The sequence below is a fragment of the Pogona vitticeps genome, chromosome 5 (genome assembly GCF_051106095.1).
Source record: "Pogona vitticeps strain Pit_001003342236 chromosome 5, PviZW2.1, whole genome shotgun sequence".
Taxonomy (NCBI): domain Eukaryota; kingdom Metazoa; phylum Chordata; class Lepidosauria; order Squamata; family Agamidae; genus Pogona; species Pogona vitticeps.
In genome coordinates this window covers 53273505-53286045 of record NC_135787.1, presented here as the reverse complement: position 1 = coordinate 53286045, position 12541 = coordinate 53273505, and the positions used below count along the sequence as shown (strand labels likewise).

Genomic DNA, 12541 nt, shown 5'->3' with positions numbered 1-12541 from the left:
ATGCACGTAACTAGGTGAATGGCTATGTTTGAACATCATGATAAATAAACCATGATTCTCCAGAACCCTGGCTTTCTGTTGTGTCAAAGTGTTGCGATTCAGTTCTTAACTTTCAAAACACAGGCTGCTTGTGTGATCACCAACATGATTTCAGTTTCAGATTATGAGCCAGTCGGGACAACCAGAAGCCCCCAACACTTAGAAATCACAAATATCAAAACTGCAAGTACTTAAAAACAATGCCATTCAAAAACTTGAGGAGAGATTCAAATTAAACAGATTCTAAAGCTATATTCTCCTTTTCTTTGAGTTCTTGGCATTTAGCACAAACTCTACCCACACTTCCAATATTTTTCCCTGCATAATCATGTGGAAAAAACAGTATATTATCCATTCAAAAAAATTCCTCAAATTCACAGCTATCTTGTAAACCAGGTATTCAACGAACTTCTACCGCTTCCCTCAATTCTACACAAAAGATTGTAAGCAAATACCATTAATTATACACACAAAAATAATGAAAGCAACCAGACAGAATGAGGAGTGCATTATTTTACCATATATTCTTATATTCTTAATTTTCTCTTTTTTTTTCTATACTTCTCCCATTTTTACAAACATCTCCCCAAAGCAAATAACTATCACCTTTTCACAATCAAGCTTTTCAGAGTCCCCTGTAGCAAAAAAACTGGAGGAATATTCTAAAAGTATCTTTAGGTCATGTCTAGACTGCGAAAGTAGGTCACACTGCAAGTATACCACTTAATGGTGTCAAGTAACACATTTCAAAACAAGATTAAAGGTACCATTCAACACCTTCAGAACAACATTGCTTCATGACTGAACTCAATAGTAATGTTTCCAAATGTATTGTGAAAACCAGCAAATTTTCATTCTTCATTTTAGCACCCTAATTAAATTTTCAATACAATTTAGTACTCATTTCCTCTGCATCAGTTAGCTAATTCAAAAGAAAAATACTTTGTTCCTCTAAAGACAGGTCATGTTTCCCTGATCAACATTCACACACCCATGCAAATCAGTTTTAAAATGTACAAATAGACATCTGAAATATCCCCAAATTAAATCCCTTTCTTTCACTAATGCATGCATCTACAAAGAAACTCCAAGTGCCAAACTCACCTTTTTTGAAAAGGGAAAGAAAAACATTTTAAAAACTTGGAGTTGATATAGAACAGACCCTCTTTCACTAACAGCTTCTATTACAAAGGTTGTCTATTTAATAAAGCTGTCAAATAAGGACCTCTGGAAGTGGGTTTGAATGACTTAGGTAGTAGCTTGTTTCCCTAGAGCTTGGTACTAATGAAGGTGAAGTCACTAGGTTAGATCTCTCTACCAGCTAAGTGTTTTTTTTAATAGTTTCAATGAAAAGTTCATCACACCCCATATAGAGTGTTTTTATGCATTACTACTGAGATACCACAGGAGTATACCTAATACCTTGCAGTTGCGGCCAGGTATACATTGGAACCACAAAACGCAGCATCCACACCAGAATCAAAGAACATGAGAGACACTGCAGACTAAAACAACCAGAAAAATCTGCAGTAGCTGAACATGCCCTAAAACAAGCTGACCATGAAATTATATTTCAAAATACTGAAGTACTGGACAACACTAGCAATCATTATGTTAGACTGCACAGGGAAGCTATTGAAATCCACAAACACCAGCAGAGCTTCAACAAAAAAGAAGAAAGTTTAAAACTCAATAAAGCCTGGCTCCCAGCACTGAAAAATACAGTCTGCAAAAGGTCAACGAACTCTAACCAGCTACAAGGACCGGTGATCACTGCACACGAAAAGACCAGCTAATGACACCCAATGACAAAAGCTCACCCCACAGCTATAAATACTCAACTATCCAAACAAACTGCACCAGAGCACAGAGTTCTGACTCCTGTCCTCTAAAGATGCCGGCCACAGAGACTGCCGAAACGTTAGGGAAAACAACCTTTAGAACACGGCCAAAGAGCCCGAAAAACCAACAACAACCATCAGATCCCAGCCATGAAAGCCTTCAAGAATATATTGAGATAAATATTGAACAAGTTAATATCCTTTTCATTATGATGTGAAACACAGACAGCATTCAAGTTTAGGCATGTATGAGGGAGATGGGAGAGGTGATGGCACTATAAGAAAGTGTCTTGAGGAAATGGATCTTCAGGAACAAGGGATGGAAATAAGTCTTCTGATTTTGAAGTGAGTAGAAGCTATAGAGATAATTATTTAGCCACCCCAAAGACTGTTTACCAGAGAAAGCAACATGGTTGTAAGCAAGGAGTAAAACCTCAAGCAAGACCCTGCATTACAAATCATTACTTTCATATTATTTTTAACTTTATTGTTCCCTTTTAAGTTATTTGGGATAAAGAACTATCCCTTTTTCTTAATGATGTCAAACATCCTGAGCATAAGGGGAAATTACAAATCTAAAAGATGCATTTGAAATAATTTTATTTATTTATTTATTAAATTTGTATACCATCAATCTAGTGGCACACAGTTTCCAACTTAATAATAGACTGCTATTACCATGTTTATATGAGCAATAAAGCAAAAAACCTAGGCAAAGTATGGTAGTGAAAGAATGTAACTGTCTCTTCTTTTCCTGTTACAAATACCTCATCATAATAAGAGGTGCTTTTAAATTTCAACTATATGCATAGCAAAAATACATTATGTTGACACCAAGGCATTTGGCTAACATCAATTATCCAGCTTTTTCTGAAATATCTGCATTTCATTAACCGGTACTATTAACAGTTTATATACAGCCAAGTGATTATCAGGTTCTCTATAAATTATCTTTCCTTTCCCTCAATTTTTTTGGTTTTTTAAAAATTCTTGTTACCTTTGTCCCAGAAACAATCTAGAAACCATAAGATATAAGATCATACCAGAAGAAAAAAATACCGGACGGAAGATAAAGAAAGAACAGTGAGAATAAAATAGAATTTGGAGCTTTGCGTCACTCAATATGCTTGAGCACTGCCTGGACACCATACTGCAATGGATGACGGATAACTGACTGAGGCTGAACCCGGACAAGACAGAAATCCTGTGTGTGGGTGCTCTCAGTGTTGATGGTCTGGGTGCTTCTCTCCCTTTTTTAGGGAGGCACTCTTTCCATGAAGGATGGCACAGCTTGGGCATACTCCTGGACCCGACGCTGTCAATGGAACTCCAGATAGGGTCTGTGTTCCATACCACCTGGTACCACCTAAGGCTGATTGCCCAGTTGCGTCCCTACCTTGACACTGGGTCTCTCACCACATTGGTCCATGCACTGGTAGTCTCGAGATTGAACTACAGTGGTGCCTCGCTTAGCAACATTAATCCATGCAGGAAAAAACGTTGCTAAGCGATTTAATCGCTAAACGGATTTTAAAAGCCCATAGAAACACATTAAAACACCATTAATTCGTTCCTATGGGCTTAAAAACTAACCTTAAGCGAAAATCCTCCATAGGGGTGGCCATTTTCGGTGCCTCTAAAGCGAGGCAACACAGCGGGTGGCCATTTTGTTTTTCCGGCAGCCATTTTGAAACCGCCGATCAGCTGGCCGAACCTGTCCGCTTCTGTGCCAGCTTCAAGACAGTGGTGTTAACCTAAACGGTTTAGGACCTCGATACCTGACCAAACGCCTCCTTTCAACCAGATCAGCCCATCCTATAAGATCCCCACAGGCTAGGCGGTTAAGAGTCCCGACTCAGAGAAAGGACCGAAAAATGACGACCAGAAACAGGGCCCTCTCGGCGGTCGCACCACCATTGTGGAATAGTCTCCTGCCCGAAATCCACCTGGCCCCTTCACCGGGAACTAAAACTGCTTAAAAAAATCTTTTTAGACAGGCCTTTCCAGATTCACATACATTATGATACAATAGTGCCTGAACAATTAACTCCAACCCACCGCAATGTTTCTATTTTATCTTTATTCTTCTCGTTTTAGTAGTTGTTTCCCACTTTTAAAGCAATTTTATTTTATTTTATCTTAATTTTATACTTGCTATTGTACATTTGTAGTCAGTCAGTCAGTCAGTCAGTCAGTCAGACAGACAGACAGACAGATACTGAACTGTGGAAAACACCTGTCTTTTGTGCCAGCTGTCTATACTGTCTCAGACCCTGTCAAACATTTGCTCATCTTTGTGGCAGGCTAGCACATTCCTGTGATCCACAAGCACCCAAAGCAGCTGCTGCAGCTGTGGAAGAACACATGACCTTTTAAAAGCATGTTTTGCCACCTTTCTAACCTTTTGTCTTAGCACACAGTCAGCAAGAGAAGGAGCTATCTTTTCGATACAACTTGAAATGTTTAATTTTACAAAAATGGAACTGAAGCTAAGAATTAGTAACTCTGCTCCAAGCCAGTACTAAGTCTGTGGCTACACAAAAATTTGAACCTGTTACTGGGGGGGGGGGGGGGGAGGCAGTGGCTGTTATAATTCATCCTCCCAGCTTGATCCTGTGTGCTCAGAATATGATGCCTCCTGGAAGGAAACCATAAAACCACTTCATGTAGAAGTAGATGCCTATGCTTAGGAAGCAGCCACTTTGTAAGCATAGACATCTACTTTTCTGCGATTCAGTGCTTTCTCAGAGTTATATATTGTTCTACAAAGTTGTACATAGTTGTGTAATGTTTTGTGCATAGCCAGCAAGGGCGGCTGAGGGGTCTGACTTCGAGAGAGGCCTGGAAGGAAAAAACAAGAAACCGGGCCTTCTCGGTGGTGGCCCCTCGGCTGTGGAACACCCAACAGAAATTCGGCTGGCACCCTCACTGGCTGTTTTTAAAAGCCAGTTAAAAACTTGGTTATTCAAGCAGGCCTTCCCTCCAGTCAACTAAGTCTCTCTTATTTTTCCTTTCTTATGTTATTCCATTCTGGTAATCCTTCCTTAATTAATTGAAAATGCAATTGTAATTTTTATGATTATATATATATTTTTATACTGATCCGTTTTATTTTGTAAGCTGCCCCGAGTAGACATGGTCTAGAGGGGAGGGGTAAAAATCTAATAAATAAATAAATAAATAAATAAATAGTTGTATACTGACTGTTTCTAAGATTCCTTCTCCAGAGCACTTGTTATTGTAAGTCCTGAGTAACTGGAGTGTCAGCAATTGCTGGTCCCAGCTCCGACTCTGCTTAAGACTCCAGTCTTGCCCCCATCCCTGGTAAGACAGATCTTGATTCAAAGCTACTGTACAATTTACTGCCTTGTATGTCTTAGTTACAGATTCTCAACAAGCCCTTGGTTTTTCCTCACTGAAAAGGTTTTTCCTGATGGGAAATATGCTGTAGTTAGGTTCCAAGTTCTACAAGCCTATTTGGAAAATTAAATAATGTTGCGTAAGTTGTTGAAATACAGGTTTCTAATTACTGCAAATGTGACTTGCTATATGAGTCATGATCTTTCTGGAAGTCACCATTTGTTTTTGTTTTTTTGTTTTTTTTTTTAATAATGCACATTTTAGTCACTGCTACCTAGTACTATATCTGAAAACATGCATATATGTAAGTGACTTTTATCTATATATTTCTTGTTCCTCATAAATTTTAAGTCCTTACATGATGATCTGGCCTAAAACAAGAAACTATCATTTTCTTATAACCATAATTCAAACATAAAGCTGAACATTTGCCTTCTAATGCAGATTCCCTGCAATGAAGGACCTTGGTGCTCATCCTTCCACAACCATTTTCTATAGTCCAACTAGCTAAAAGAGACATAGCAAGAATCTTTGTATAATTGCATTTGCAACTACAGTGGTGTCCCACATAGCGACGATAATCCATGCAGCCAAAATCGTCGCTATACGGATTCGTCACTATACGAAATAAAAAAGCCCATAGGAATGCATTAAAACCCGTTTAATGCATTCCTATGGGCAAAAAACTCAACTTTATGCGAAAATCCTCCATACGGCTGCCATTTTCGCTGCCCGGTAAGCAAGGAATCCGGGCGAAAACACAGTGGGTGGCCCTTTTTTTTACCCGGCAGCCATTTTGGAACCGCCGATCAGCTGTTGGGAAATCATCGATATGCAAAAAATCGGTAAGCAAAACAGCTTACTGATCATCGCAAAGCGATTTTTTCCATTAGAAACATCGCAATGCGATCGCAAAAAATCCATCGCTATGCAGATTCGTCATTAAACAGGGCGCCCGTTAAACGAGGCACCACTGTACCCGTGTTTCCCTGAAAATAAGAAAGGGTCTTATATTAATTTTTGCTCCAAAAATACTTTGTTTATTTTCAGAGGATGTTTTATTATTATTATTATTTTCATGTGCAACAATCTAAATTTATTCAAATACAGTCATGTCATATTCTGGTTGCTGCACAACAGTGGAGGGCGTGGTTTCACTTAACTGGGACTTATTTTGGGGGTACGGCTTATATTACGAGCATCCTTATCCCATCTTGGATCCTGTTTTCTTTATTGAAATTTATTGCTTTTATGAACAAAGTTATCTGAATGCTGTTTTTATCTTTATATTCTGTAAATCACCCAGAGTAGATTCCCAAATATAGATGGGCAGGGTAAAAATGGAACAAATAAATAAATAAATAAATCCTGAAAAATCATACTAGGGCTTATTTTCAGGTTAGGTCTTATTTTGGGGGAAACATGTTAACAATAACAGAATCATAACAGTTTATCTGATACAGTAACCAACAAAACATAAGCATAGCATGCTCTAGTTAAGATCATAGCTTATTGTGAGTGGAGGCAGAGAACTCCGACTCCGGCTGTCATTCCCGCCGAATCCCTGGGCCCGACTACTTTACAAAAGGAACCCAATCACACTTATATACATAAGTAGGCGGTGTAGAAACATGTCCTTCTGTTGAATGGCTTTGTGCTTCTTCTGGTTGTATATGGCAAAGTAGTTCCACTGAAATAAGCAATTCCACCAGAGGATCCTGGAGTTGCCAGCTCTCATGCTTCCTTCACGGTCTGTGTACAAATGCCACCAAGATCTACCCCACCATGGGAGGAGATGAAAAGTCCCAATGAACATATGTGGGGTTACAAAATAAAGAAATTACTCCCTATTTCTGCTGAAGAAACTGTTTCCATCCACAGAACTGCTTCAAACAGAACTGCTTCTTGGCCTCTGTATTCAGTAAGTTCTTCTTCCTTTACAGGCATAAACATTAATAGCCCAGAATTCTTAGCTGACCCACCTAGATTATAATGCCATATTAACCACACACGATAAAATAAAACATAACAACTGACATGTTATAAACAGATAGTTTCAAGGAGAAAATGATAAGGACTGCAATTTCCTAGGTCTGGCATACCTGGATGAAAATTCAGGCAACTTTTTGGATTTGCAGAAACTCAGCACTTACACAATAAACATTCAAATATGTTTCTGTAGGAGTGCATATTTACTTTGTTTGCATATGAGAAGTATGTTTTAAACATCATATACTCCAATTTAAAGTAGGCAACTACCTATGGAACACATTTTCACAAGGGTGTCATGAGATTTTATTCTTCCTTGTTGCATCTAATCAAACCAATGCATGATCTCAACCTGCAAGTTACACGGACATTCCTCACATCCCAAATACTATGATAATGGGAGGAATATACAACATATACATTTTCTATAATTCAATGAACAATGTTTTTAAAATATAAACTGAGAAGCAATGCTGTCCAAGCAGTCTTTATTCAGGGACGTAATTCCCTCAAATGCTGATTTAGTCTTCGGTGGCACAAAATATCATTAGATTTCACAGTAACTGTAGAACATCAGTGGAACAGAATCGATTCTGACACAAAGTACTGTGCAAGGGAGAAAGCGAACAAAGGAAAGCAGGAAAAACCTGAGATCACTTGTTCATTACAATATTTGTGTTTAATAACTGAAGAAAAGTTAACGTTAACAGAAACACTCATTCAAGCAAGCCTTGTCCATTGCTCCTAGTATTTGTCATTATTAAACCAAACTGGGCTTTATAGTAGCATTGTTGCGAAATTTTAGAAATCAGCAGTTAGTTTTCCAGTTTTTCTGATAGTCATTTAAAGAAGCAAAATATGGCATTTAAAGAAGAATAATTCAGTAGCTATATTTACACCAAAAAAGGAAAGAAAACTATGGCACTATCCTGGCAACTCATCTCATATAGCAAAGAGTTGTTCAACAGCTGAGCAGTCCATCCTAAATTGAATTCATAAGCTACTGGAAACAGGGATAAATGTTAGTGGAATTAATGGTGATGAATGTAGGAATAGGTTTATAGTAGGCTGGTAAGAGAAACTTAAAGTGCTAGATGTTGTCTGTGAGCTGTATGTCTTTGTGGGGCATGCGGTAAAGACCTCTGGCATTGTTAGTGTCTACAAAAGCTTTCACTATTCTTAGGAATGCAATGTGAGACCAATGAAAGGGCAACATTAGAAATGCACGAAGCTAGCAACCCACCATAGCTGTCTTTCATTCAGTTCCTTATAGGATTGATATGAATGTGAAACATTTTTCTGAGTCAGAAGTTCCCATTTCAGTTTAATAGAGAATCAATTTCCAGATACATGTAGTTTGTAGCAACAAAAGCCATCAAGGATCTTCTGCTTCACCCCTAAGAAGTGTTAACACTCTTTTGTTGCTTTTAATTAGTGAAACCCTTATAGTCCTGGTCAAGAGCATTTTAATATTGAATAATTATCTCACTGGTAATAGTTATTTATTTAATTTTACCATATGCTGATATTACACTGGTTGCCATGACTGAAATACACTGAGGAGCGATCAGGACCTTGTGCATGAATACCATCAGCAAAAACCAGTAGCACCAATATTTTTTTACTCATCCCTGGGGATAATTAAAATAATGCCACTTGAAAGGTATCAAAAAACTAACATGATTTTTTCTCTATTAACAATAGTATGAGGGAGGCTATGCTAAACATCACCATTTAAGAAGCATAAAAGAGTTTTATATAACTGAGATCTTAATCTCCAGATACGTAATCAATCCATGCATATCTAAAGTTCACTTGAAATTTCTTATCACACACAAGTACTTTATGTTCTCTTTATGTTTACCTGAGACTCACAGATACCTGTGAGAACTGAAATACCCAAAAGCCCCTCCCAGTGCTTTCCCAAAGACACATTTTAAGAGACGTATTATTACCAACATTTTGATCAGTTTTAGTTAACAACCACACAGAAGTCACATAAACGTCTTTAGCAGTGACTAAGCACAAGTAAAAAGGGACATGGTGGCGCTGCGGGCTAAACCGCAGAAGCCTGTGCTGCAGGGTCAGAAGACCAGCAGTCATAAGATTGAATCCACGCGACGGAGTGAGCGCCCGTCGCTTGTCCCAGCTCCCGCCAACCTAGCGGTTCGAAAGCATACAAATGCAAGTAGATAAATAGGGACCACCTCGGTGGGAAGGTAACAGCGTTCCGTGTCTAGTCGAACTGGCCATGTGACCATGGAAGATTGTCTTCGGACAAAACGCTGGCTCTATGGCTTGGAAACGGGGACGAGCACCGCCCCCTAGAGTCGAACACGACTGGACAAAAATTGTCAAGGGGAACCTTTACCTTTTAAGCACAAGTATATTTCTACCAGTTGTCCAAGGCTTAACTGATGTTTAACAGAAAATTTCTAACACACTGGCTAAAATTCCATTGTGTAGCTACACAAAAGGTGTGACTTTAAGCAGCAAGTTGCCATTAAATTACAGCAATTCACTGCTAAAATATATGCATTTTGAGTAACTGCACAACACAATTTCAGCTAATAGTTCCCCAACTATGAACATTCAGGAGTGGTAGTGAAGAAATTCCAAGGGACTGGGAACTCTAACATCAGGTTCAAAGCATTTCTGTTTACTTTTCTTAATTTCTATGATGAAATTAACAATATTGGTAAATGCCATTAATAGAATATGGTAATCAACAACTCTCTCTTTCATGGTTCACATCATTGCCATGTTCACATGCTACAGAATGGAAAATGGGAAGATACAAGTTTCATAAGGACAGTTTTGATATGCTATTCATAGCTCTTTATAAATGACCACATCCAATATAAATGCAGAACATTCCTGAAATGAAAACTCCTAGGTAAAAGACAGGTTTTCTTTCTTTGTGTTCACATTCTCCTCACTTAAACAAAACTGTTTCTGTGTCTCACTACAAAATTAACTCATCTTTGCTTTCCTCTTTATCATTCCTTAGGTGAACACAGATCTGCACACCAGACTTCCCAAAACCACTCTACTCACAGGTATAAATGCAATTAAACTCAGCACACATTTACTTAGCCAGATGTGTAAAATTCAGTGAGACTTACTCAAGAAAGTTAGTACCGGATTCAAATATGATTGCACTGGAGATCTGCATAAAAATAGAACATGTGCCACACGCATACATAAAACTGTATACATTTCCAGACTCAAGGCAAAGAACAAGCTAATCTAATGAACAATTCAGTGCCACAAGCATAAAAGATGGTTCTGAAAACTAGCACACACAGTAACTGTATGGATGTTTTACCATAAACATAATATAGTCAAAAACATGATCAAAATACTCAGTGCACATGATGACAGACATCTTAGCTTCTTGTACTTTAGCAAGAAGCCTTAGGGAGGATTGCATGTTAAATGGCAAATGCTAAAGTACTTGCAGCAAACAATGACTGGACACCCTCTTGGCCTAATTGCTTCTTTAGAATATTAATAAAATCTATCACACAAAAATAAATGACATGAAATTAGTCACAAATGCATTAAACACATTGTATGTATATTTAGAAGTAATCTAATCATAAGCTCTCAACATAATATATTTTTGAACAGGAAAACATGTACAATATGCTATTTTTAGCCAGTCAGCTACTCAGAACAGCTTAAAATTAAGGCATCTAGTTTAATAAATATAAAGACAACTCAAAAGTAAACTGAATCCTGCAGTAATAAAAGAGCAAAGAGAATAAAGATAGGTGCATCTATACATTTTTCTGTTTATTTCCTTTTATTACTGCAAAGCTGCATTTGCTTTGAAATTGTTTATGTATTTTATTGAGCTGGAGGTTTTCTCTTAGGGTTTTTCAGACGAGCTGGTGAGCAAGAATAAAATAAATGCAGCCTTTGTATTTTTAGATTAAAATGGCTGTTTTGAGTCATGCAGTAGAATCAAATTGCATGAAGAATACTAAGAAAGGGTTAACTCTACAAACACATACAGAAACTTCAAAGCCTAGTACAAGCAGCATTCCCTTCAAGTTCTCTGAAGAGAGGAAACGGCTTCCTTAATTAATTCTTGCTTGTTTTAGCCATGGGCAGCCATTACTAACAACTAGTTTATTTCATGGTTTGCATAAAAGAATGGTTGAGGTTTGTGTTCTATTTAAAAAATGTCAGTATTGAAAAGGGAGTCTTTAGCAGATGTGACCTGAAGCAGAATTAATCCGTCGATTTAATAATAATAAAAAGCTTGCCATGGAGCTGGTACAGCCTCGATTTTTTCCCTCGGTATGAAAGACACTGGAGGAGCTTGGCAAAATAGAGCAGCCTTTAAAAAGAAATTAAGAACTTCTCTCTAAATCTAAGAGCAACCCGGCTGACACACAAAGCTACAACAACAAAATGAATCACAACATGAATTTGCTATACCTCTTTTATGTAACTCTCTCAGTGGAATGCCATCTCCTCCCCCATCGTATGGTAAATAAGGATCTGAAGACACTTCCATGATGGCAATGAATCGAGGCTTTGTGAGATCAAAACAACTGAGCCATTTCTTATAGAACAGCAGCAAAGTGGGAAGCTGCCATATTCAATCAGGCTCTGGGCTGCGTGCTGGCTGGTTGCAGCAACTCCGCTCTTCCACAATCGATGATGTCATCAAAGGGAAATTATTGCAGCCTGGTTGCTAGTGGCTACAATCTAGGAGTGCTTAAAGGTGGAACAGCAGGCTTAAGCTATAAAGCCTGCTATGTGTCTGAAGGTGACTATGCCTGAAGTAGAACAGAATAAACTGGTTTCACGGAATATAAATGAAACCAAGAGACACAAACCAGCATGAATATAAAATACTGGTTCTGAAAAGTCAGCCATGTTTGCCCTTGATCTGCTTCTCTACAACAAGCTGAATGCTTATATATTGTAGTCTTCCAAAGCAGACTAACACATGTGTTCTTCTACTACTTATTTTAAATACAAAGATCTGTATAAATAGACTAAAATGATCTGTAATAAAAGTACAAATCACATGGTTTATCTGCTGAAAACATTCTCATAAAAAGGAGAGGAAGGTCTGACAAATTATGTGAGATTCCCTCCAGTTCAGTACATCTCAATATATACTGGTGCACTCACTGAGTAGGTACGTATTTGATTAAAAGTGAAATCCTAGGCAAATCCCACTGAAATCAATAGGATATACTTTCAAATAACCATATACAAGATCAGACTGCACATTAGGCTTCCCAAATATAGTAACCATTCAGCATGCAATAGTCTGACAGAAGCAATTA

The 12541-nt window shown here is 38.0% G+C and overlaps 1 protein-coding gene across 8 annotated transcripts in view; it reads right to left on the bottom strand.

Annotated features, from left to right (window-relative positions):
- The window catches only part of CLCN3 (chloride voltage-gated channel 3), a 64572-nt gene that overhangs the window by 29020 nt on the left and 23011 nt on the right, over positions 1-12541 (bottom strand). For 2 of the 8 annotated variants that reach the window (XM_020805489.3, XM_020805491.3), the window contains exon 1: positions 11679-12039. The exons of 4 other annotated variants lie outside the window; for them this stretch is intronic. In XM_020805489.3, coding sequence (XP_020661148.1) covers positions 11679-11757 — 79 coding nt within the window. In that variant the 5' untranslated portion in view covers positions 11758-12039. Of the gene's footprint in view, positions 1-10354; positions 12040-12541 lie in introns of those variants that run through there. 2 more of the 8 variants (XM_073001456.2, XM_078393868.1) reach the window with 1 other exon arrangement.